We start from the raw sequence: 27,167 nt of genomic DNA on the forward strand, positions 1-27,167 counted from the left end.
TAAAGCTAAGGAAACACTCAGGCAGGAATTATCCCTGCCACCAAAGACAGCTTTGATTTACGAGAGAGTAAATAAAAAGTGAAGAGGATGTTCCCGCTGGAGTATGTCGGCGAACACGTGTGCAAGGAAGAGCCGCTAAGAACGCTGGCCCCCAGAGAAGGGTCTTTCTTGTTTGCGAACTCACCAATACATTTGATGCCGTTCCCCACCCAGCCTTCTCGGCAGCTGCATTTGAAGCTCCCGGGGACATTCAGACAGGAGGCGTGCATGTCACAGTTGTGGGCACCGATTTCACACTCGTCCACGTCTGAGAAACCAGAGTCGGAAAGGAAAAGATAAAGCATGAGCTAATTAGGTCTGCTTCCAGTGTGTTTCTGAAAAGACGACAATTTAGGGTGAACACGGGGCTTTCCAGAGAAAGCACTAACACCGCCTTTGTCTTTCATTCGTTTCTCACTCAGGTAAGATGTAAAACTTCGTGATCGTGACCCAACAAGCCCTTCTCTATACAAGAGCTTGCTGGCCACTTCCTGCTGGAACGGGACATTGAAGCTGTTGTCCCCTGGGGACGTGAGTGGCAGCCCCCACGTGCTGCCAAGGCCCAGACAAAACTCTGTGGGAAGGGTATGGAGACACACGTTTCAAGAGAGGTTTTTGAGAAAGGCTGTGCTGTTCCTTCCAATTAACATTTATCACATACTTTTCATGAAGATAAGAATGAGCTTGATGTTAAAAAAAAAAAAATCCATCCTTCATTTTACAAGTCAATGCCCCAATGTAGTTCAGGGGCAAAAGGTTTGCTTGCTTATCTGTAAGCACCTAGGATTAACTCTCCCCCATCTCTCTCTCTCTCTCTCTCTCTCTCTCTCTCTCTCTCTCTCTCTCTCTCTCTCTCTCTCACACACACACACACACACACACACACACTGCTACATTCATATTTAGAGTTTCTGTAAACTGTCACTTACGTGTGCCCTTTTGCTTTTTATTTCTTATCTAAGAATATGTGAAGAATGTTCTCTTCTAAACATTCCTGGAAGGGGACCAATGCTTACGAGTGTGTGTTTCTGTTCACAGATATTCCACAGAGACACATATGTGTGATCTATTCAGATATATACAGTCATGTGCAGCCTAATGACAGTTTGGTCAGCTGCACACCATTGACGGTGGCCCTATAAGCTGATAACGCCTAGACTTGCAGCTGTGCTGGAATAGGTATGTTTTTTTGATTTAGCATGCTGGTAAATTCATCTAAGGACGCATTTCTTGCGACGTATCCCTATTGCAAAGCAATACACATGTGTGTGAATATGTGCATACATAACACGTACACTTGTACTATGCACAACTATGTATATTTGGTTTCCAAAACTTTCTAGACTATGATTCATCTGTTCTAGCAGCTCAATGACTTCAAGCTGCCACCGTTGAACTGATACTGTGCACACATGACTGGCTTCTATCACCTTTACTAGGGGTAAAGTCCTGCCCTCATCCCTCTTCCTCTCTGCCTTTTCCTGGATGGTCAGCTAAAGCGTTTCCTGCAGCCTGAGCTCCTCAATGCTGTCTTGAACAAAATGCCATACTGAAGCATTATTCTAATTAATCTTATCAATAAAAAACCAGGAGTCAAATATCGGGGTAAACATCTGAAAGTTCAGAGCAGCAGGGGAGCAGCCACAGTCGCTTCGCCCCTTTCCAGTTCCTCCAAACAAAAGGATTCAGATCCTCTCTTAGCCCCACCTTACTACTTCCTGTCTCCTCTTTCTACAGTCCTCCAAACCTCTATGGTTAGCTAGTGGCTAGCTCTGCCCTCTAACTCTAAGCAAGCTTTATTTGTCAGAACACAATCAAAATATCACACAACACCACATGGGGACCTTAAAGTGAACATCAGGAGACAACTCGCCAGACCTTATCATGACGTTTCCTAGTCCTATCTGTATGCAAAGGGAGAAAAATAAACAGCAAAAAGAGGAGTCAGAAGATAAAGTGCATGGGTTAAGCAAGAACAGTGAAGAGAGAGAGAGGGGTGGGAGAGAGAGAGAGAGAGAGAGAGAGAGAGAGAGAGAGAGAGAGAGAGAGAGAGAGAGAGAGAGAAGAAAGCATGGCATGGGGGTAAGACAGTAAAAGTCTAAATAGGATCTAAGTGCATTACCAGTTTCACATTGAGAATCAAATGAACACTTGGATGCTTTAGGACAGTGGTTGTTAACCTGTGGGCCACACTCCCTTTTGTGGTAGGATGGCCCTTTCATGGGGGTTGCCTAAGACTATCGGAAAACACAGCTATTTACATCACGATTCATAACAGTAGCAAAATTACAGGTACGAAGGAGCAACAAAAATAATTGTATGGTTGGGGGCCACACCACATGAGGAACCGCATTAAAGGGTCACAGCATGAGGAAGGTTGAGAACCACTGCTGTGACTTTCCCTTCTTTACGTGGCCCCTCCATTTGGGCTGTACTCAAGCTGAGCACCTGAACGACGATGTTACAAGATCCACCAGAAGCAGGGCAGGCTTGACCCCACTGCTTCCTCCTTACTGGGTGGCTCAGTCAGAGATAAGGCAAGGTATAGCTAAGAGCAAGTTACTCATCACACGGCAGTCACAGCCCGGTGGACCGGCCCTAGGATGCATGGGTCCCGGGATGGTGAACGCTGAAATGATGTCAGCTTTTGAAACCCGTGAGGCCGAAGTCTAGCAGACATGGGGTTGAGTCCTACCTGTGCATCCTGTGGTCCCTTCTTCACCGAATAGCCCAGCTGACAGTGGCAGATGAAAGAGCCCTTTGTGTTCTCACATTCCCCAAACATGCAGATGTTGGGATTCAAGTCACATTCATTCACATCTGGAAAAGACATTTTCCGGTTACTGTTGTTCATCACCGTAATTTAAAAGCCACCTTTTAAGCTGAATAGTATAGTACTGAAATAAACAGATAAAACTTAAAATACAGCTCCCTTGAAAGATTCGTGTTGCAGGTAAGTACCTACCTGCCTTTAAGAACTTCTTAATTCTTCTTTTTCACATTTTATGGTTTTAGCAAAATGGCTCAGATTTTCAAAGAAACAGTGAAACAAGTCTTCTTTCCGTGTATGTGTGTTGATACACATGTATCAGACTCTCATTTGCTGGGGAGGGAGTGCTGTGACATGCTGTCTTCTGGACATGACATGGTTATCGAATGCATGAACTCACAGCAGCCATGGTTACCATGCAAGATCAACCCAACTAAAATTGGACCACTGGCGTGGTAGGTGATTTCCAGGTCCTGGCCCCGACGGAGGAGGAGTGGTCAGTGGAAAGTGAGGGAGGGAAAACCATTCTTTTTGAAGGGTGTGACCACTGGTAGGGTTCCTAAGCTCCTGTGGATGGCCCTACACCTATGCACATAAGGGGGGCACTAACTGGACTCAATGGGTGATAAAAAGAAACAAACCTGAAGCTGAGCGAGAGACACATATGAGGAGATATGGGAAGAGAGGAAGACGGAGGCAGACATTCTATTTCACTCAGGTATGATGGCCTCAATAATAGAGAACAATAAAAACATTATCACTTGCTCCTGATACCCACCGATGCATGTTTTCATGTCCATTGAAGCCATGAAGCCATCATAACAGAGGCAGCGATACTCCCCAGGAATGTTGGTGCACTGACCACCATCGCAGACATCAGGGTGATCTTCACATTCATCAATATCTGACGACGCAAAGTTAATGGTCAGTGAGAGCAAGAATGTTTTTCATTGGTCTCAAATAAAATGTCTCCATTCAGCTCTACTTGATACAGTCTGGAGCCACATTTCTAATAGAAGAATCATAGCATGCATATATTTTTATCTTTTCTGTACCTGCACACGATCTCCCATCAGGCATCAGTGCATACCCCTCACTACAGCTGCATTCGTAGCTCCCTTCTGAATTGGTGCACTGGGTGTCGCAGCCTCCATTCATTATCATACATTCATCGATATCTGTGTAGACATTACAAGCACATTAAGCGCCAAATTTACATCCATGCAAAGGAATGGTTACTGCATCTTCTTTTTAAACAGATAATATATGACTAGCTTTAAATTTGTCTTTATATTGTTGGTACTGATTTAGGATTACACCATTGATATAATCCCTTTCACTTCCTTTTATATAGCATTCTGTTTAGTTCACTGTCTGAGGAGGAAAGAACCCAGAAATATAACAGCTATGAAGTTTGGAGCACTTTTTATGAAAAGACCAGTGAGTTTTCTGCAAAGCCAACAAACCATCTGGCTCCTGCTTACATTCATTTATAGTACAAAGGATTCCCATAGGCTTTAGGATATAGTGCAGACCTGTGTGGCCCACTCTTACCTGTACAGCCCTGGCGGTCTGGCGTGGCCTGGTACCCAGGACTGCAAGAACACTGGTAGGTTCCAATCATGTTCACACATTTGCCATTTCTACAGAGATTGTCGCTCAAGGAGCACTCATTAATATCTAGAAAAGACAAACAGAATTATGCTTTACACCACAGCAAACTTAGAAGAGCCTTTAAGAGATGGCTTCACCAAAGAGGTGTCGCCCGAGTGGGAAACAGGACAATCTGGGATGTTTGGTAAAAATGCTGGTCTCTATTCCCTTATTGCTGACACAACAACTTTCTGCTGTGTTGGAAGCATTCCCTTCTCTGTCTATAGTTTCCAAAATGGAACTGCATGTTCTACTAGCCCTTGAAATGTGTATAATATGACTGAGCAATTGTATGTATTTAATTTTAATTACAATTAGATAGCCACATGTAGCTAGTCATTGCCACCACAAAGTACACAGACATATTGTATGCCATAAGTAAATCTCATTGTTCTTTACTTTATGGGTTTACACTGGTGTGCCCACATAGTCTTCAAAAGCTGTTCAGGTGCTGCCTACAGAACTTGGATTATCCTGAAGGAAGATGCCGGTTCCAGAGAACAGAGTCATGGCAGTTAAGATCTCATATGTTTGTGTTCATCAAGCTGTTTATGTGCCTGGCTATGTGGATCTTCAGCCTGCCACTGTTAATTTAAAACAATCTGGCCTTTAAAAGATGGACAAATGCCTTAAAAAAAAAAACTCATGCAAAAATATGTGGAATACATCATAAAGTTCCCAGAGAATACCCTGTGACAACAGAGTGATCCATTTCCATATGCAAAATACTCATCAGAAGGAATATAAGTTAAGACTCAGTGACCACTGGATATAATGAGAAATTATCTCAGACTCACACAACAACCTAGAAGAATATGCTACATAGATTTATGGTTATAGTCATTGAGTATACATATCACAAAACATTTATTTTATAATACATATTGCCCTTTTGAGGGGCCGTTTTCTCAGCTGTAGGGCTGGTGAACTCTAAGCTGTTACAGATAGACTCAGGAACAGGTTCCCGAATCACTATATTGCAGCACGTCCAGCCATGAATTCTTCAGTCCCCAGTGTAAAGTCATTTTTTTTGCACTGTTACTAAAATAAAAATATCTAAAAGTTTAAATTCACCCTACTGAAAAATGTCTGTTTTGCTTAAGGTTCATTTCATGTACCGGCAGAGAAATCTATCTGGCTTATAAATAAAGGTGTGTGCGTTGGTGAGCTGTGCTCAAACAGTTCTGAGGAAAAGGTGTGCTGAGGAAGGTGCTTCCTGGCTAAGCCGGTGCAGGACAGCACATGTACTAGACATGTACTAGACATGTACTAGACATGGTAACCCTGTGTGGATTTCAAGGGAACAGCTGAAGTGGGAAATGCCTCCAGCACTCTGCTGTGATCTCTGCCGTCATTCTGGACTTGATGCTAGCGGAAGACCTTGAGGTGTGAGGTGTCAAGGGAGCTCTCACGGCCTTATGTGGGTGGGTGTGTAGACCTGGGTGAGGTGTGGACTCTGACACACTAGTCGAATGGGTGTGTGGACAGAAAAACAACCAGGAGGTGTCCTGGGCAGCTCACTCACCACCCTTTCTGGACAACGGAACCTATGAACCTTGCATAGAGGTCTTTCCATGGAAGGGAGCCCAAGTGCCCAACATTCTAGAAACTAGATATGGGGAATTGGGATATCCAGGTTGACATGAGCCACAAAAGTCATAGATCCATTAGAACTGACTCGATCTTTACCCATTGTGCTCACTGGATTTCTATACAAAGGGGAAAAAAAACTCACCCACACAGTCCTCACGGGACGGTGACAGCTCATGCCCCAGGGGGCAGTCACACTGAAAGCTGCCCTCAGTGTTCACACAGGTGCCACCCCTACAAAGGAGAGGGTTACGTTCACATTCGTCAATGTCTGAAAGGTAAAAACGTGAGATCCATTAAAGAACTCGGAGGAAAATATATTTACATATACAGTATGGGAGAAGGGACAGTAGGAGGCAGGTGTGTGGCTCAAACATAAAGACACATCCAAACAGAAGAGGGATAAGTCTCACTTGTTATTTCAATATGAAAAACATGAAACTTCTGCTCTCAATACAGCAAACCCCTGGAAAATTTTCATGTACAAAATAATCTGGATCATACAACATTTACTTTTATATCTCCATAGGCTAAGGGTTCATAGGTTGTTGTCAGTCAATTCAGTGTTTGTAGCTTGAATCTAAGATTCCTAAAAGATTACAGTAAGGAGGGCCTAATCTGTGGCCTGTGGCTGCATGCAGCCCGTGAGTGCAGACCAGTACATTATGGACAACAATGCTCTTTTGTAACGGGAAAAGGTTGAACCCATGAGAGTGGCAACATCTTATGTGGTAAGTTCTATAAGTCACTCATAGTGGCCTAAACATTTTTCAGTTTCACAACTACAAGGCATAGCTCTCATGGGACTGGCAAGCCAGAACATAAATCGGGGGTCACCACAATGTTATCGATTAAAAAAAAATTGATCCCGGGTAGTCTGTGTGTTGCTTCCAGTTCAAGGAAGGAATTTTTGTCTGTCCCTGACAGCTCTCAGTCCTCAGCAAACTTCCGGTCAAGGGTGCTGCCGCAGCTCTGAAGGCAGCCGAGGTGCAACAGACTGGCCTGCACCAGGCTGCTTTCCTAGCCAGCCAGGGGGGTCTGACCCAGCTTACCCATGCAATTCTTCATCATCATGAAGCCGCTCTCGTATCCTTCAAAGCACTCGCATTCGAAGCTGCCCGGGGTGTTCACACAGATGCCACTCCCGCAGAGGTCAGGAGAGATCCTGCACTCATCGATGTCTACTCCCCACGTTCAAGAAAAGGAGAAAAATACAGAAGGAGAATAAGAGGGTGCTGGAGCGACGGGGCTTTCCACGGGAGGGTGCCGCACTTTTGAGACTCGGGGAAACCAGGGCTGAGAGAAGGAAGAAATGTTCTGAGGAGATCGGGTGGAGGGGACGTCTCCTTCCTAAGGCACATTCCTTTTTCCAACTGCCAAAACTGTCATGGTCAACCGGCAGGTGGGGCCTGGGTGTCTTTGAGTTCTGAAATGTGGCTTAGTTGTAGTGATGGAGAATGGACCCAGCCACTCCCCTGTATGATCCGAGTGGGGAGGCCGCGTGCTCACACGGGAGGAAGGCCCAGCAATGTGCAGAGACAGTTCATTCTGCTACCCCAGCCAAGGCAGCATGTGGCCATGGAACGCTAATGCCGAGAGGGTCGGCTGGCTGGCATCCAAGGCAGACCCAGCACACCCCTCAAGTCAGAGTGTGCGGACACAGCTGGTTCGTGGAGTGAACCCACATATGATCTGTGCTGCCCTTGGAAGACAAGTGCTTACTTACCAAGTTTTAAAAGATAAAGAGAAATTATGTGTTGTGTTTCTCTCACACAGTAATAATATCTGTACTCTCCAAAAGTTCTTGAGAACTCCCTCACACCTGTAATGCATTTTCAGTACCGAAGTCGGATCTACATTAAATATGTTTAAGAAAACATGAGCCATTAAAAAAAAGTCACAATGAATGAAATGTTTCTGCCACTGTCTTATTTTATTTTAAAATATTTGCTAATGCGTCGAGTCTCTGACTGTCCTGGAGTACTCTGTATAGACCAGGAACTCACAGATATTCCCCAGCCTCCGCCTGCCAAAGGCTGGCATGGAGGTACACGCCAGCACACCAGGCTCATTGTGACTTTGGATGAGCTGAAATTTGAAGTCTTGCTGTGTGATCACTGGACAACTTCTGCATTTCTGGTCAAGCCTTTGTAATCCATTGCATGCCACCAAACAGAAACATTTCTAAATTCATCTCTTTTCAATCTCACGGGGTTAAGAATGCTGTTTGCAGGGGTTGGGGATTTAGCTCAGTGGTAGAGCACTTGCCTAGCAAGCGCAAGGCCCTGGGTTCGGTCCTTAGCTCCAGAAAATAAAAAAAAAGAATGCTGTTTGCAGAGGAGGAAAGCAAGTCAAAACATGTCTATCACAAACTAAAACAATTACTAGAATATTCTTCAGGTTGAAATAACAGACACAAACTCTTAATGGCTATATTCTTTAGTCCTCATATATTTTGAAGATCATATTTTCACATCAAAACAACGGCATTTTGGGCTATTTTGTAGCTCTCAAAAGAACTGGCTTTTAAGTTCAGTAAAAGAAAATAATAATAGTGTGTGTGTGAGAGAGGGGGGAGTAGAAAGAGAGAGAGATTCTCATTGAGAAGATGGGCTTTTGAAGGCAGTGTACTCACTGTAAAGGCAAGAAAGCGAGGTTTCATTAATGGAGAAAACCCATCTTACCGGTACAGTTCCTCTCCTCCATGTCCAGGGCGAAGCCATTATTGCAACGGCACTTGAAGCTTCCAATTGTGTTTCTGCACTTCCCATAGGTGCACATCCCGGGAAAGGCTTTGCACTCGTTGATATCTGCAAACACAGCGAGGCCCAACTGTGGAGCTGGTTGGCAGGAATGAGTCCCCCCATTGCCTTAACTTAAAAGTCTATCTCCATAGACAATAATCGTGCAGCTACGGACAGGGACCGCTCCTGGGGTCTGGAATGACTACAGAGATGGTAAGGGAAACGTTTCCACTGTTGAAGAGGTTCTTCACCCTCAACTGAGCCTCCCTCCTGTATACCTAGCGGTTGCTTATGAAGAACAGTGGGGGCAGAGATCTCTCTGCTACTGAGGACATGGGCAGGGCTACCTCTCCTCACGCTCTGTCAAAGAAAATACAGGACAGTAGAAGGAGAGGAAGAGAATGATTAGCATTCTGTTTTCCCAGCTTTCTACCAATACTGTCTTTTGCATGTAATTTAGAGTTTCGGTCCTTAGGCTGACCACAAATCACAGGCTGAAAACAAAACCCCTTCTCAAAGAGTGCAGAGAGTGCCCTGGAATGTGTGATGGGCCAGGGACCAGCTCGCAGTTACCTTTGTAAAACGGACGCCCCGTGAGGATGTCCCCTCTGTTAGCAAAGCCTGGGCCCCGGGGGCACAGGGTCTCATATTCCTTGGTGCCAGGTTTGGGGCATTCTTCACACTCTGTGCCCCAAGCTGCCCCAACTGCACAGCAGCAGGCGTCCATGCGGAATTTCCCAGGAACGGGGTGGACGCATTCATCCTCATCCCATGTCAGAAAGCACTGTTCCACGCGGATATCTGCACCGACAAGCAGAGTCTGAGCCTAGGTCGGGAGATTCATTCAACATCCCTATCCCACATCTGTTCAGTGACTCTCACACTGGGGGCCTCAGGCTACCTGGACTTAGCTAAAACTGCACATCTCCTAAAGGATTCTTTCCTCATCAATGGCAGTGCTGTGTGAAGCCCGACTCAAGAAAGCAGTCAGTGCATGATGGTGGGCCTGGAGACAGACTGAAAATGAGAAACCAGTCTGTCACCACCTTGAATGGTCTCCATAGTAACAGTCATTTAGCGGGAGTGAAGGTGGGTTCTTAGCAGATTATTTAACTCTCACAAGGAATCCTGAAACACTCTCCTGAGGACATGGCTCTTCCATGTCCTAGCCCACGATCATGGTCTTGCATTTTCCTTATCAGAAAAAAATAATTTCAGTGGTGGCCCCTTCTTTTTCATCTGCTTAAAGTCATCTTACAGGAGTCCTGTTAGGGTCTAGCATTGGTCAGCTGCTTCACTGCTGCACCCCATTTGAAACTTGGCAAAAATCTACTGAGTCTGCTTGACTAAAACATTATGTTTTTACTTCAAATGGGTTTTGTTCTGTTGTTACAAATTGTGGATCTGGGTTTTCTCCTGAACTAGGTAGAACCATCTTCACCATGAAGGGGCCAAATTATTTATTTAAATGAATGAGCATTTTCCAAACTGTATGTTAATGCCCAGCTTGAGTGATTCAGGGACTCAGCACAGTGATGAACAGCCACACGACAGGGTGAGATAGTACCATAGGTCTATGGACAACATGCTCATGTGCTGGTCAACAGAAAGATGGCAGAACTCCAGTCACACACTGCTTAATGACAGAAAGGAATAACAGGTTCAGAGAAAAATTTTCTTAGCTAAACAAAATGATATTTGTGGCAAAAGCATTCTGAGACGTGACATCATGAGTGAACTTGAAACCTGGTTCACAAGGGGAAGGTCTTCCCTGATGGAGAGGTCACCATGGCAAAAAGACAAGTTTACTGAGTCAGTTATTGTTGGTCCTGAGTCTTCCGAGCTCTCAACCAAACCATATCTGCGTCCGTCTTTAACCTTGAGTTACATACATTTCCCAGAATCGAAACTGAGAAGAAGCATTTTATAAGAGCAAGCACGGTAAAGTTTCATTTTGAGTCTTCCATGCAGGGTGTCTACATGAACATGAAAGTCACACACTACACCGCTTCCCCGAGTCTAATGACAGAACTTCCCAAATACTGGTCTCTGAGTTGACTTGACCCAACACGGCCACTAGGGAAGGAAGGATCTTTATAAGATGTGAAGGATTTAGTTAGGTCCAGCTATGAAAATATTGAGGTCCAGCAATCAAAAACCCCCTTTTGGCACTCCAGTTAACATGCCCAGTTAAAATAAACCAACTCATCCTAACACAGGGTTCCCATTTTCCACCTATAAACTGCCATTTGTCTATGGGTCATGTCTATCTCCTCTCTATCCAGAGGCCTCCAGGTCAAATATTCCTTCTCCCTCTCCCTCCCCCCTTTCTCCCCTCTCCCTTGTCTCTTAGCCCCTATCTTTGTTCCTCAGGGGCAAATAAATCTCCTTTGAGCTGAGAACTTGGTCTTGGTGTGTCTTGTGCCAACTCTAGTCCTTTCAAAAACTTTAAGCCGGCGTGTGGCGCACGCTTAATCCAGCACTGGAGCAAGCCAGCGGATCTCTGTGAATTCAGCAGCTGGCTACAATGAGTCCAGGAAAAGGCGCAAAGCTACACAGAGAAACCCTGTCTCGAAAAAAAAAAAAAAAAAAAAAAAAAAAAAAAAAACCAAAAAACAAAACTTTACTACTCCACAGCTAATTGGGAAAAGTTATCTTTAAAAGAAAAAGTTTTGGTTACATATAACACAAAATAAATGAAAGCTTCTCTTTCCATAATGAAATTCAAATTCTGTCAGCTATGGCATCGATAAAGACTAAGGTGAAACCACCATCACCACAGTGTTGACAAGGAGTCTGAGCATTTTAGATCTTTAGAAAACAAAGCATTAAGAAAATGTGCAGCTGGGTGGGTGGTGGCACACGCCTTTAAACCCAGCACTTGGGAGGCAGAGGCAGACAGATCTTTGTGAGTTTGAGGCCCAGCCTGGTCCAGCCTGGCCTCTAGAGTGAGTTCCAGGACAGCCAAAGCTACTCAGAGAAAGCTCATTTTGAAAAAACAAAACAAAAAAACAAACCCAAGAACAAAAAAAAAAACAAAAAACAAAAAAAACAAATAAATAAATAAATAAATTCCTTTTAAAAGAAGAAGGAGAAAATTTGCACTTTAATGGTGGTAGAGGAGGGAGCAGTATGATTGACATACCTTTATCCCTCCCTTCCTCCTTTTATCTGGAAAGTACGGTTGCAGTGAGCTGGTACATGCTAACTTTTAAAATTCTAGGTTAAAATATGTCTAGTTTCCTTTTGTGAATATAGTGAGAGTAACTCAACTTGTCTAAAGTATCAGAAACTAAAGCTTAAATGACAGTTTTTTCTTTTTTCTTGTAAAAGTATGTTTTAAACAGAAACTATTTTAATAAAGCACATATTTTAATATCTTGGAGTGATTTTCCCCTCAAACTGTATCTCATTTAAAGCAAATTTCTCCAGTACAGACTCTGGTTTTGGACTGGCCCAGAGGACAAGTCCATGATGGTTAACTTCATGCATGTAGACAGGAAAGCATGCATCTTACCCAAACACACACGGCCCGTTCCATCCAGCGTAAGGCCTTCAGGGCATTCACAGTGGAAAGAGCCTTTGCTGTTGACACAGCGTCCATTTGGACAGACGCCAGGAAACACCTCGCATTCATTAACATCTGTGGGGAAATGCAGTAAGCAGAAGGGTAAAGACGTTACTAATAGAAAAAGCAGGTGTAGCCTCATTTCCTGTGTAGAGTATTCAATCTGCAACAGCATGGTGTGGATTATTACTTTAGTTAAAGCAAAAATATTCCACAGCGCAGCCACCAGCTTTCCTGGGCACCAGCTGTGCAGACGGCCACAGCCATGCTGTCCATAAAAGTGCAGCCCAGACATGCTCCTTTGCCAGCTGTTCTGGGCCTTGAAGGCTGGGGACTTCCTTGGGAACTGTAGAAAGAGGAGAAATGGGAACCTCAAAGCTATTTCCTAAGAGCACTGTGTTGATTACACTGAGTGTATTTTAATTGAAATTTCAAGGGTCTGGAAAAGAGTGACTAGCTCCTTGAGAGGGAATGGGAATTCTGAGCTCTTCTTTAAGGACTTGTTTCACTCAAGAATCACACCCACCTTCACAAGTCACACCTTTGATCCTGGCAAACCCTCTTGGGCAAGCTGCATCTGGAAGCACAACAGGGCAGAATTTTACTTCGTTACAGAAGAAGAATACATTTGTCAGGCTCAGTATGAAGGAATTAAAACTTGAAGCTGGGTCACCCAGGCCAAGGGACCAGTTGTCTCCAATTCAGAAAACTCCCCACTTGCTGTGCTGCTGACACCATCCCTGTTGACCCAGACTGAAATGATTTCCCCGTCAATTGCTCTCTGCTCAAACTGACAAATGAATTAAAAGCAAACAAATCAAAGCCTCAAGGACAAGGCCATCCTGTCCCCCGGGACACATCCAAACGAGGACACCACGTTTGAGCCAATTCTCTTTCCACATCTAAGAGACTTAGGTGGTCTGCTCACACTTAATGGAAAACGCAAATATAAATTTCTAAAGAATGAATTTCACCTGTGCTGTGGATATCACTCTGTATAAACAAAATGCTGATTGGCCAGTAGCCAGGTAGGAAGTATAGGCAGGATAAGCAGAGAAGAGAATTCTGGGAAGTGGAAGGCTGAGGCAGAGAGACGCTGCCAGCCTCCACAATGAGAAGCAGATGTTAAGATACCGTTAAGCCATGAGCCACGTGGCAACTTATAGATTAATAGAAACAGAGTTGATTTAAGATATAAGAACAGTTAGCAAGAAGCCTGCCAAGGCTATACAGTTTATAAGTAATATAAGTCTCTGTGTGTTTACTTGGTTGGGTCTGAGCAGCTGTGGAACTGGCTGGTGAGAGAGATTTGTCCTGACCTTGGGCCAGGCAAGACCAGAAAAACTCAGCTACACACCTAGGAAGACAATTTTGGAGAGACTACAACATAGTGGTCTTCCTCACTAAAGATACACTGTGAGAAGGAATGTCTGTTGACCCAGATGACATTCTAATCAACAGGTCTGGGGGCCTGGTCAGGCTCCTACCTAGCTCACAGCGCTCACAGGGACTCCCCCAGGCAGCTCCAAGAGTGGCACAGCATTCGGATTTCAGGGTGGCCCCATTAATGTTCACTTCACAGCGGTTGTCCTGGATGTTGAGCCAGCATGTCCCTTTCAAGCTGTCTGAAAAGGAAGAGGAGAGGTTGGGAAGCTCTTATCTCGTAAGAAAATGAACTCTGTGTACACCAAAGGGATTTGTTACAGTGTAAAAAGGATACAAGAATATTAATTCTTGAAATCATTTTTACATCATATTCTTTGAGCGTATGAACATGTGCCTGCATTTAAATATGGCAAAAATCAAATATTGAACTGCACTATCCCACACGATGTGGCCGTTTGTACAATTGTATCTGCTAATAAGCTCTAGAGAAATAATCACTATTGCCCAAGGGTTTATTCTGGTACTAGGAGTATGGTGCATTGCCATGATAATACCATAACACAGGTGGAGTGAGACAATCTTTATGATACGTGCTTTGATAGTTAAGAACAAATATATGTTGTTTCTATTCTTCCCTCATTCTTCACCGAACAAGGCCATCAAGATCTACATTCTATTTGAGAAGATCCAATATTCCCCTAACTGAAGACATTTATTTGATGACTAGCTTGGAAAAAACAATCTTAAAAAACAAAACAAAACAAAGATAACAAACATATGATAATAACACATAAAATAAATCCACCAGTCATCCCTGGGTCATACCAGGGCTGCTTTCTTTTAGTATTTTGTCCTGTGTGCTTATGTGTAATTTTAGCTCTACCTTAAAAACTAACACGTTTATTTATCATCAATGACTTGAGGGCACAGAGCAATATAAAGACAATATAAAAATGTCCTAGCAATCTGACCACCTGAGATAGCCACTCCCAAGTTTTAAAATGTTTCCATATCTCATTTAACTTTTCCTTTTTAAACAGTGACATCTTCGTGAGCTACCACGGGCATCTTGCTTTTGAGTCCACGTGTGCTGTAGGGTATGGCCAGTGGTGAGTGGAGCTTTTGATACAACAACAGACTTTAGTTGAACAAGGAGTAAATGACAACTGATTCTGAAGTAGTGGCAACGAATTTATTTCAAGTGATAGGGCCAGTATTGACTGCCTATACAACTACATGCTTAATTTTCTTTGTAGAACTGTGGCTCTCAGTTGAGTGTGCATGACATTGGCAATATTCCTGATTAATTGCAGATGCATAGCTCTGGGTGTACAGCTAAGAAATCTGCATTCTTGATCATCTCAGATGATTCGATTCTGATAACAAACACTAGAACATATTTGATAGAAATTCCCACCACACCCCCATGGTCAGGCATGGTCAAGCATGCCCAGCAGGACAATCAGTCATTTCCAGTTCATACGTCCTGCGTGACCCATGACCCCGTGGCTGAGTGGTTGGGTAAAGCATGCAGTGCAACCACATGATCTATGCACATGTGTGGAGTAGCCACGCGTGTGTGCAGGTGTGGCTTGGCCTTTAAAAGCTGGCCCTCATGTTCCCCTGCCCCCTTCACACACGTGTCCTTCCAGGAGGCCTGATCACTTCTATCCTTTTCTCTTCATCTTAATAAAACTCTTGTTAGTGGATTCTGTCATGTTTCATGACTTTTCCTCTCAGTGTAAGAGCGCCGCTAAAAAAATAACAATAGTGCTGCACACAATTGAGGAATATCAAAGTATATTCCCATAGAACTTATTGCAATCTCATTTAATTCTATGTGCAAAGCTTTACTTCTAAATTCAACAATAAAATATAAACAAAAGTGACTTCATAAACACAGAGAGGGAACTATGAGAGAATGATGATGCCTGGGCATATCACAAGAAGTTGATATGGCCTAAATCCTGTGGGGGTAGAGATTAAACTAAAGCAACAATTCTTTCCTTGACCTAATACAAAAAGTTGTGGGCAAGAGTGTGGGAGGAGCTGGGTGAGGATGTAGGAGGAATTGAGTGTGGGCGGAACTGGATGAGAGTGTAGGAGGAGCTGAGGGCCTGGGAGGAACTGAGGGTCTGGGAGCAGCTGAGGGTCTGGGAGGAGCTGAGGGTGCTGGAAGAGCTAGGTGTGGGTATGGGAGGATCTGAGGGTGTGGGAGGAGCTGGGTGAAGGTGTAGGAGGAGCTGAGGGTGTTGGAGTAGCTGCATGAGGGTGATGGAGGAGCTGCTGGTGTTGGAAGAGCTAGGTGTGGGTGTGTGGGAGGAGCTAGGCAGTTGCTGTGCTTTTTCCTATGGGGCAAGTTTTGGTTTGGGAAAAATCTCTATGTACTCCAGAAAGACTGACACATGAGCCAGCATCTGTCCCTTCTCCAATGAAACACTCTTTACAGGTTTATACTTGTAAGTGCCATGACACAAAGAAAACAGACCCTTCCAGAAGATGGAATTTAAATCTTCAATTATCCATATAACAACTGGTTTATCGCTCTGGCTTTTGTTATTCAGAGTAAGATAAACTGTGATAGCAATTGCTACTATTCACAGGGCTAGCAACCAGAGTCATTCCAGACCCTCTTTACTTACTCAGTATACCTAAGGCCAATCAAGTATTTGGGTGCCGGCATCAAGATTCAAGTCAGTGAAGTCAGATTCTAGGCCCTCACCATGCAATACTTCACTTCTTAGGGTGGCACTGTGCACTAAGACGCAGGTTAGGGACTCGCTGATACTCTCCCTCATGATTTTTGCATCTACACAGATATATAGGTATAGAGATTTGATTATGGGTTAATTAAAATCTCTGAATAAAATAAATCAGGTTTAACATCGTGGGAGGAAGGAAAGACAGACAGACAGAGAGACTTTATTCAGGATGCTCAGAGAAGCACCAACTCTGACAGCTTAATAGAAACAGGAAGAGGACAAGACACAGAACCTGGATGAGGACCATTCTAGCCACAGCGATCAAGAACAGTGGGTGCATGCTGGACATGCATGAGCGAAGGCCAGTGTGGCTCAGGGTGGAGGGCAGCAGGCAGGGCTGTAGGGGATGGGCACAGGAGGAGGGGGTCATGAAAGTGACCAAAGCTTTGGCAAGGATGGCCGCCCTTGCTCTGAAGAAATGGAGGAGCCACCGTGTTTACAACTCCAGTTCCCACAAAGGAATGTCATGCTGACTTCTCTCTCCAAGGATAAGCTGAGGCCAGTGCAGAAATACTGTAGGCAACATGTTTGGGAGTAAAAGGAAAATGGAATCAATAGTATTAAGAGGAGAACTGGACAACAAAGATTAAGCTTCTTCACGGGAAAGGAAATGGTCACCAGAGTGAGAACTAGACTACAGAAGGGAGAAATCTTTACCCGCTCTGCATCACACAGGGTTTAAAATCCAGTACACACATAAATTTACAAAAGTTACCCCTCTCCCCTGGAAAAAAAAAATCCCAAGTCATCAAATGAATACACGGACTAACGCACTGAACAGTTAGTTCTCAAAGAAGAAATACAAACAGCCAATAAACACTTCGAAATGTGTTCAACAGCCCTAGCCACCAGGGAAGTGCAAATGTAAACTGCTTTGACATTCCATCTCACCCTAGTCAGAACGGCTATCATCAAGAAGGCTAAAGACAGCACAGGCTGGCCAGGGTGTGGGAAAGAGGGACCTTGTCCACTGTCACCAGGAGTGGAACTTAGCACAGGACCACTCAAAATCAGTGTGGAGGCTTCTCAAGAAACTGAAAACGGAATTACAACAGATGACTCAGTAATATCACTCCTTGGTATACGCCCAAAGGACAAAAGACTGGGTCAACATATGACAGCGATACCTACACATCCGTGTTTATAGCTTCACAACTCATAAACACCAAGAAATGGAACCAGGTTAGATGTGCATCTACATACAAACACATACAGAAAATATGTCCGTAGACATAATGGAATCTTGGGTAGTCATGAAGAAAAATCAAATGATGACTTTCATAGGAAAATTGACCCAACTGGAAATGGCTATGTTAAGTGAAAATAAGCAAGACTCAGAATGACAAATATTGTATGTAGAACATAGATTTAAATCTCTCTCTGTGTGTGTTCTTGTGGGTATTCATACATACATGTTTGCATATCACAACTAGAAAGGGGATGATGAGTGGAGAATAAGAGATTTTTAAGGGAGGTAGCAAATAGACACAATAATGGAATATATATACATTAGGAAAGCTGAAAGGGTACCAATTAGGGAAAGAGAATGAATTGGTTTGTGTAGAGACAGTCACAGACGGGGCCTAATGGAGGAGGACAGGGTGGTGATGAATCAGAACTCAGTAAAACAGGATGTGTGTGTGTGAAGATGCTGTGATGAAATCTATTACTACGGGAAGCTAACCTAAAAGAATTAATTTTAAAATCAGAGGGGAAATAATGGGTGGAGGATGAAAAGTGGCTGAAATACGGGTAACCAGGAAACAAAATCAATAGATCCTGTTTATAGATTCAACGGAAAGCTTGAGAGTAAGGGATCAGGGCTAAGGAGGAGAATTTGGGAGTGACAATTGAGAGAATGGAGCTGCCATTGGCCAAGATAAATATGTGTCCAGGAAACAGAGCTGAGTTAGAAAATCAGAACCTGGTTTTAGACATGTTCTGTTGAGATGTCACGAGACATCCCAATGGAAAAGTTGCAGCCGGGTGGAAACATAGGCTTGGAATTCATGGAAAGGTGAGGATGGATCCACAGAATTGAGAAACAGGGGTGAGTGCACACAGGGAGGCCAAGAGATTAAGGACCAACTGGTGATATACTTCAGGTTGGATGTCAGGTGGGTAAAAATGACACAGCAAAAGATATTTTAAAAAAAGAAGTCAGGAAATAGTTGCACTTGGGATGCCCACAATGCAGATCCTGAGAGAGCGAGTGACAGACTTCTTTGCTAATAGTCTACCATAAGGAATAGACCTGGCATCCAATAGCGGGAAAGCTGCTGTTCTTTTATGTCCCTGGGAGTTAGGGACATAAGGCCAGAGTGCATGCAGACCCAGGACGAAGACAAGGGACATAGGTCTGGATTATATGGCACTATGGCACTAGAGCTGTACCACCCAGGAAAAGTGAATCAAGTGTGTTGTTCTGTCAAGGTTAACAACACTAACCAGAATACGATAGTCTTTTAAACACTTACAAAACCACTTAGGATCATCTTTGGTATATCGATGGATTAACTCGAACTCTGCAACTATTCTTAGTATACAATGAAGTCCCAGATGCTCTTAACTTCAAATTAGTAACCAAAAAGTAGAATATTCATTCCTTAATGACTTAGACCTTGTGACTAGAAGTGGTGGGGTAGTCACTGATTAGAGTCACTGACAGCCCCATTGAAAACACATTCAAGGCAGGTTGGAGAGGTGTCTCAGTGGGTAAGCATGCTTGCCAACAAGCCTGGTGAGTTCTATTCCTGGGATTCACATGGTGGCAAGAGAAAACCAACGGAAACACATTTTATCATAACGAATGAAAAACTTAAGACACTGGCCCGGGAAATGTGGTGGTGTTTAGTTGTTGGCAAATGGAAGAATGATTTAATGATTTGGGAATAGGACGTCTTTGTTTCATTAATAACTATAAGGACAAAAGGCCAGGATGATAAAAGTCTGTATAATGAATCAGAAAGGAAGATGTCTTTGATGCTCAAGTGGCATACAGATCGCTTTCTCAGACTATTAATTAACTGATGCTGAGTTCATTTCCTTTATATAATATAAATAATTCCATCTTAGTTGTAAATCGTGCCTTAGCAAAAATATTTCTGCTTTACAGATCTAGTACCCATACCTCCAAACACTAGTAATTAGGTTTAAAAAAAATGAAGCCCTACCCCAGGTGTGTGGCAACTGATTTTTGAAAGGAAAGCTGAGCAGTGCTAAGATTTCAGTGGCCATGTTTCACTAGGAAATGAACACATGACTCCAAAGAGGGTTCCATTGATAATCTGGGTCTTGGTCATTTCGAATTAAAAACAAGTAGGTACGCTAGCATCCAACTCTCTATGGAGACAATGATAAAAATACTTGTGTCTTTACTTAACTATTAAATCACTAATGCATTTTGGCTAGACAACAAACAAGGACTAGCCCATTTATATGACACCATGGAAAGCTCCCTTTAAAGGTGGATGTTAGGTATCCATGGGGACTGTGGCATGCTGCTAGATGTACAGAGAAATGTCTGGGGCAGACTTTCCCTGACACATGACATTTTTTCCTAGATCAGACTATCTTGCTCTGTATACATTCTGTGTCATTACCAAGACCTGGTCTTAAGCAGGCATGGTGGCTCATGCCTGCAATCTCAGGATCTTTGAAGCTGAGACAGAGGAATTGTGAATTCCCAATCAGCCAGCTCTGAATCAGGTCCTAGGCCAGGCTGGACTATACATCAAAAACTTATCTTGGAACAAAACTTGGAATAAAAGAACTGGCCTTAGACATTTTGAGTCATAGTATTATCCCTAGAGATTTTCCAAAGCAAAAGAACACTTATCTTCTTTTCTCTGGAGCCTATCAACTTGTGATGGATGAGAGAAAGGAAAATACTAAACTCCCTCTGTGTGTTCATGTTTAAAAATCTTCAAATTCTTGTTCTGTGAACTGAATCCAAATCCCATCATGTCTTTGATTACGAAAGAAGGTTTAAAGATCTGTGACAGGATTCAACTGTACCCGTGCCTAAAGCATTTGAAGGGTACAACGAAATGTGTATGTAGAGAAGCGCGTACAACCACAGCGTCACGTATCTATTGACGTGAAAAGGGGGGCGTTCTAGAATGGAACAGCCTGCCTAACTTCTGTTCTTGTTCTGTTTCCACCACAGGAAGGCTGAGGTGTGGGAAGACCTTCCCAGGGACTCCCTGTAGGAATCTCACCGATGCAGACGAATCCCGTGGAGCTGAGCTTGCTGCCGGGCGAACACTCACAATGGAAGGAGCCGAGGTTGTTCCTGCAGGCCCCATTGACACATGGGTTGCTCTCACATTCATTTACATCTACAATGCAGAAGGAAAAGATTCCGTTAGAGCTGCCATGGGTTTCTGGAAAATATTATCCCAGCAAGCCTCGCTATGCCAGAATGTCTGGTAAACTTGGCTCTTATACTTTTAATAGGGATCTACAAGGCCTGAAGTGAATGGGGAACGAAGACATGTGGTCTACAGCGTAGATGCACATCTACATGACTAAAGACTCGGTAGGACCATCAGGAACAGCCTATTTGGAAAAGGGTTCAGTATGTGTTCCTTCTATGACTCTAAGTACATAGAGTTGATTTGGTTAGCTCCTTAATAGGCTGTAATCGTTTGGCATAACAAAGGCTGACTGTTTTTTGTCTCTCATAGTTCTGTGAAGCTTGAAGAGAAAAGCATGCCAACATTGGCTTTAATTCTGAACTCCTAGAGGGAAATCAGGAAACAGGGACTGGGATATTCATCCTGGCTCCAGAATTTTCCCCAGTCACTATCCACCGTTCTTTCTTGAGCCCTTTACAGTTACATGAATTACTTTGGTAAGGCATAAATTAGGAAAACTAGAGCTGGGGTAGGGTGGGGGAATTGTTCAGTGGCAGAGCACATAACTTGGGCCCTAAATCTAATCTCTAGAACCATTAAAAATAGAAAGAAAGTACTAGCTTTGATTGCACTCAGTAGGACTCCAATGATTACGGCTCTCAGTCTTAAGTCAAATGATATACTAGTAATGTAAGTAAGTCTTGTTGATGTCAAAAGCAAATAGAATCATAGTACTCCTACGTTTTCAAGAGGCGTCTAAGAAATTCTCAAAGTTATAAAGTTAAATACCTTAACACGTGAGTTAATAAAAGGTAAACATGGGTTAAAATATGAACAATAACATCAAGGAGACTTTCCATTCAATCCAGTTACTCAGCTACAAAAGCTGCCACTCAATCCCATCTCTCCTTGCTTAAGTACTCCAAACATAGCAATGTACGTCAATACTTTTAGGTTAAATAATAGGGACTCTGAAATCCCAAGGAGACATGCCCTTCAATACCTATCTTTGGATTTAGTATAGACACTTTTTTATTTAAAATATTGGAGAAGATTTGTAAGTAAAGCTAGAAGGCTCTAATGCTTGATCCCGATTAACTCAAGTAAATATAAATAAACTAGTCCTGAAAGGGGCAGGCTCAGAGCTGAACTGCCAGCCAATGGGTTAAAAATATCAACTCAAAAATCTATGTACAAAGACCAAAGATGTGCTAACATGGGAGGGAGAAAGCTCATGCCAGCTTAAACCCTAAACAAAGAACTATAGGCAAGTAAGGAATGTTGAGAGCAGGGAAGATCCCCCAATTGGTTATTCAGTAGCAAGTGGTCAACCCTAAAAACATATCCATACAAGTAACATTATGTGGACTGAGCAGGTTAGATTTATATATTTAGACTCACATATGTAACAACAACTAGAGAAACAGAGGCCATGAACTTGAAAGATGAGTGCATGGGAAGAGTGGGAGAGAGAGAAGAGATGAGGAGAGAATTATATAATTATATTTTAATTAAAAAAACCTGTGCAGAGAGCAATTACCGCCACTTCAGAATGTCTGAAGATGTGCGCAGGTATTAATTTAGCTCTTGAACTATAAATTTTTTGGGGAAATATGAGTGCATTTTGCTTTCAGGTTGCTTGCAATGGAAAAAGATTTCTTAAAAGAGAAATGCAAGTATTTATAATACACTAATTCAAATGGAAGGTTTTTTAATGAAAGCAAATATTCTACAATATTGAAATCCTTTCATGAAAATGTAAGCGCACACACACACACATACAAAAAAATACTAGGGAGAGCGGGAAGTAGGCATTCCATCAGAGGACAGTCCACATTTAATTCTCCAATTAATTTATTTGTGAGAAGACTCCCCCCAAAGATAAAGTGCTGATACCATAGTTTTACAAATATCCATTTTGAATTAAGCAATGGCCAACTCAAAAACATGTCCAGCAACAACTACAAATATCAACTATTTAGTTTTCCCTTAAATACAATGTTTTTATGGCATAAATGTCATGGAACCAGAAATTGAAACAGTTCACTGTACATTTCTGGAAATGAACTTCAAAGCACATCTGGTTTACATTTAACTAGTTATGTCACTGGGAACACAATCTAAACCACAGTACTTGATGTCAAAATTTTAACATTCGCAGACTCTCTAAGCTCAAGCAAAATGAAATAATTTTTTTGTAACCTCAGCCTAAAAAATACAGAGGAACTTCCTGCTTATTGGTACTGTTGTTTATTATATATTTAAATTAATCTATTGAAAACATAAACTACAAATAGAATGAGTGAACAGAGAAAATACATATACAGAAAGCTGAAATTTGCAAAGAACCCAGTCCTAATTCTCTGTCTAGTCCTTGGAAATTAATAAGGAAGACTAGAGTGGATAGAGCTCAGGCTGACAAATTGACTGTGCCCAATGGTAGAGGTAGGGATGCCAAGGAGACAAGAGATGAGTGACTTCTGGTCTGCACATACGTAGTCGTGAGGAAAACTTTAAATGAAACGCAAATAATTTAACAATGGGTAAAAAAGTTATTTGGGAAAGTTTCCTGTGTAAATCATTTTAATTTTTTTTTTTTTAAATTTCACCAACATCGTAAGGTTGGAGCCCAAATATTTTTCTATCGTTTCATTTTTATTCATACACCATGAACGTCTTTCCTGTGAATAACAGATAAAGGTCATTTCCATTCAAAGGAAGGACTAAGGTTTATTAAGAACAAGTGCCCCTTGAACAAAGTAAGTCAAGAAGTTTCTCCACCATTCCTTGTTGACTGATTTGCCACTGAAGTGCCTTAAAATTTATGTGACCATCCAACATTTTGCTACTAAATGTCATTTGGTCTTTTACATGCTTGTTAGTTTACCTATCGGTACCTTTCAACACTGTCTTACTTGTTTTGACAATTCAGGGTACATACCACAGAACCAGAGCCCAGCCATGTAGTTCCCACTCTTTTGCTCATGTGATCACCAGAGGTTATAGTTGCATATGACAGATGGGAAACCAGACCTTAATCATCAATAGCTCTGAGTTAATCAAGATGGCATTTCATCTACTCTTGCTTTTTAAGTTTCCTGGAATTTAGACAAACTTACCTTTTTAATAGAGAACTGAATTGGTAAAATGGATAAATGCAGCAGCAGAAGAAGGAATACCCACGAAAAACACAAATGCTAGAAACTCCCTATTTCATCCCTCTGAAAAAAAACAATATAGGCAAATCTACTAGACAATCTTTTCTCGGAGAATGTTGAAGAACAATGAGTGTGAGGAGTGAGAATGGAAGCCAGAAAATCGAAAATGTCACACGTATAGTTGAGGTGCCTGAGCTGAGTTTACCAACAAATGCCCCTCACTCTTAGGGAACCTCTAGCCATCTGTGAAGAGAAGCCAAGTACTCCAATCTGGGACGGATGGGTGTGTCCTGTCAGACAATAAGGGAAACAATTACCTCAGCTAAGTTTAGGAAAATGTGATTTTATGTAAATGGTTATCCACCCCCTCCTTGGTTAATTACTGTTCTTCAGGCGTCCCTCCGACTCAATCCAAACTTAGTACTGTGCTTTGCAATTGCATTCCACTGGCTTCAGCGGAGACATTTGTGTTCTGGCATCTTGTTCAATAGTCCTAACTTGCTTCTGTCCACAAGAATGCTTTGAAGTTAAAGAAGAAGATGAGGAGAGAATGCTAACATCTTTTCTTTTCTTTTTTGGCTATAATATAGTGCTATTGCATTTTTCCTGGGTGTGGAGTCATTAAGGAACAATTACGCCCCCAGAAAAGGAAAGGGTCATTCTGCATTAATTAATATTAACTTTCTTAAAACAAGCTACTATTTGGAAGCAGTAACTGGATTCAAGCATAGGATAGGAATCCTCCACAGGTCCACCTCGTAGAAACTAAAGGACGAAATGAACGGTAGTGAAGAGACAGACTATTCTGAAACAGAACTCTGATTAAGATATCAAATCATCACTGAATGCACTTATTAACAGCCTGAGCCTCACTGAAAACAGAGACCTCCTCCACCATTTAATTTGTTCAAGCAACTTGCCCCGCAGAAACTCATGGCATAAAAGAAGAAGTTTTAAAATCCTGACCTAATTTGGGTCTATAAACCCAAATGATAGCCTTCAACTTGTCAAATGGAAAGGATAATTTTCATAGACTACATATTTCCGTGAGGACTTTGTTTCACATCGGTTCCAAACATGTTCCTGGGTTGACACTGTGAACCATCCATTTCATAATGAAGAGGCTGGCAGCTGAGTGCTTTTGGAATGTAGGTTTGTAGGTTAATGTGTCACAGTGATTTTTTTTTTAAAGGGTAAACCAAGTGAACAAAATTAAATATTTTATTTTAACAAGTAAAATAACATGGCTCTTTGTGTTAGTTTTTCCAAGTGCTTGTTGATATTCTATGTGAACAGAACAAACCAACAGTGTTTACAAATTGTGTTTATGTGAATACCTTTTCCAGAACTTCCAAATCAGTGGACAGAGATCATAAAACAGGGAAGATATTCACACACGTGTTTTGACGACACCCCCTCGCTGTGACTGCTGTTGATATAGCTTGAGAGGCTTCCTGGGCGCGGACATGCCAAGTGAAGGAAGACAGACAGCCCTTACCTTCGCAGGTCTCCGTCTCCGTCCGGAACACATAGCCAGGGGGACAGGTGCAGCTGTAACTTCCCGGGGTGTTTCTGCACAGGCCATTGTCACACAGCAGTCTGTTTACCAAGCACTCATCAATGTCTGCAAGCAGTCAGCGGAAGACAGGAGGTGGGAATGGTTAAAGGCATATCACACGGACCACCTACGTTTTATTTTTATTGGGTTTTGTCCCCCACTCTCCTCTCTGGCTCCGTATCTTTATGCCACACTAGAGCAAATATACCCATGCTATTCACACAGTACATTCTTACACTGGTGGATGCTTTTAAAGATCTTCTGAAATCCTTTGGCAATATGTAAGACATAGCCAGGGCTCTTTCTTTCTTTTTCTTCAGTTACCTTTTTTTTTTCCCCTAAATGGGATTATGTTAGGTTTATTTTTACATTTAAAGCACTGATAAAATATATGAGAAAGTTAAACTCATTTGCCAGTAAACTTATATATAATAAGAATATGGTATTTTTCATTTTTTTTTTTTCTGGTTACAATTCCAAGAATGCGTTAAGTGTTGGTTAAGGAAAACATTCCCATTGTGTTTTCAGCGAAGGAAGAAGAGTTACTAGGGGAACACTGTTGATGCATTTTGTACATTCCTCTCGCCATCCGGCGTGGCCCAGAGAAGAGGGTTTAAAACCTGCAGTTGGTTCAAAAGTTCACCTCAACTTTATCTCACTTTATTTTATTTGGAACAGATCTCACCGTGTAGCTCAGGCTGGCATCAAATTCACTCACTGTGGGCTGAGATTATAGGCAACGACTGTTTATCAGCAAGCAGAGTTACCAAGAGGAAGAAATAGTAACTATACTTGGGGATAAGGAGGGCCTTTGGCTTCACGTTACACGTTTCATCTTGCACACAGCTGCCCCCCTTTGTCAGAGGACATGGTGTCACCCTGACGATACTGAAAATGGGGATCAGAAAATGATTTCACATATCACCGCCATCGGTAGTTTTTATCTTTCCCCACTCTGGATGCAATGTTTTGCTCTGATTCCGACTTTTTAACTGATTTAACTGAGAATTGTCTAAACCCAGTCACTTTTCGTTAGGGTGTGGCCCCCCGTAGGTTGACCGAGCTCGAGTGAGTGGTGATACATGTATGCTTATATGTGCGGCCCAAATCGGACTCAACTGGTCATTTTTTTTAAAGGGATGAAGTTGGAAGGGGTGGGAGAGTAGAAGATGGAGAGGTGGGTGTAGAAGGCGCTGGGGGAGAGGCAGGAGATGTATGATGAAAATGCTTTGTGTGCACATATGAACTTCTCAAAAAAAAATCAGACACACATTAAAAAAAAAATCTAATCCCAATGAGGTCACATACTGTGTTACTAAGGTTGAGGATGTTGATGTATGTTTACTGAGGGACACAGTTCAATTCCATGAGAAATGGGTAAGAAAGTGGTAAGTCAAACACTTGATAAGACTTACATGTTTTTTATGTTATCTCTGGGTGTGTGTTTGTCTGCATGCATGCGTGCACACAATGTCTGTGGAGAGCAACAGAGGGCATCACATTTCCTGACAACTGGGGTCACAGATAGTTATGAACCACCATGTGGGTGCTGGGAACTGAATCCTGGTCCACGGGGAGGGC

At 42.5% G+C, this 27,167-nt stretch overlaps 1 protein-coding gene and 1 long non-coding RNA gene across 2 annotated transcripts in view; one reads left to right on the forward strand and one right to left on the reverse strand.

Annotated features, from left to right (window-relative positions):
* The window catches only part of Fbn2 (fibrillin 2), a 211,793-nt gene that overhangs the window by 58,616 nt on the left and 126,010 nt on the right, over positions 1–27,167 (reverse strand). The window contains 15 exon segments of the mRNA XM_028891611.2: positions 185–307; positions 2,735–2,749; positions 2,752–2,859; positions 3,588–3,713; positions 3,865–3,987; positions 4,364–4,489; positions 6,198–6,323; positions 7,105–7,233; positions 8,737–8,862; positions 9,370–9,597; positions 12,314–12,439; positions 12,891–12,941; positions 13,852–13,989; positions 20,733–20,852; positions 25,527–25,652. Coding sequence (XP_028747444.1) covers positions 185–307; positions 2,735–2,749; positions 2,752–2,859; positions 3,588–3,713; positions 3,865–3,987; positions 4,364–4,489; positions 6,198–6,323; positions 7,105–7,233; positions 8,737–8,862; positions 9,370–9,597; positions 12,314–12,439; positions 12,891–12,941; positions 13,852–13,989; positions 20,733–20,852; positions 25,527–25,652 — 1,791 coding nt within the window.
* Positions 20,587–21,091, forward strand: LOC119086274. Its single transcript, XR_005089521.1, has 2 exons — positions 20,587–20,799; positions 20,971–21,091. It is a non-coding gene; the product is annotated as an uncharacterized LOC119086274 (long non-coding RNA).

Source organism: Peromyscus leucopus, chromosome 19, assembly GCF_004664715.2.
Source record: "Peromyscus leucopus breed LL Stock chromosome 19, UCI_PerLeu_2.1, whole genome shotgun sequence".
In the NCBI taxonomy this organism is placed as follows: Eukaryota; Metazoa; Chordata; class Mammalia; order Rodentia; family Cricetidae; genus Peromyscus; species Peromyscus leucopus.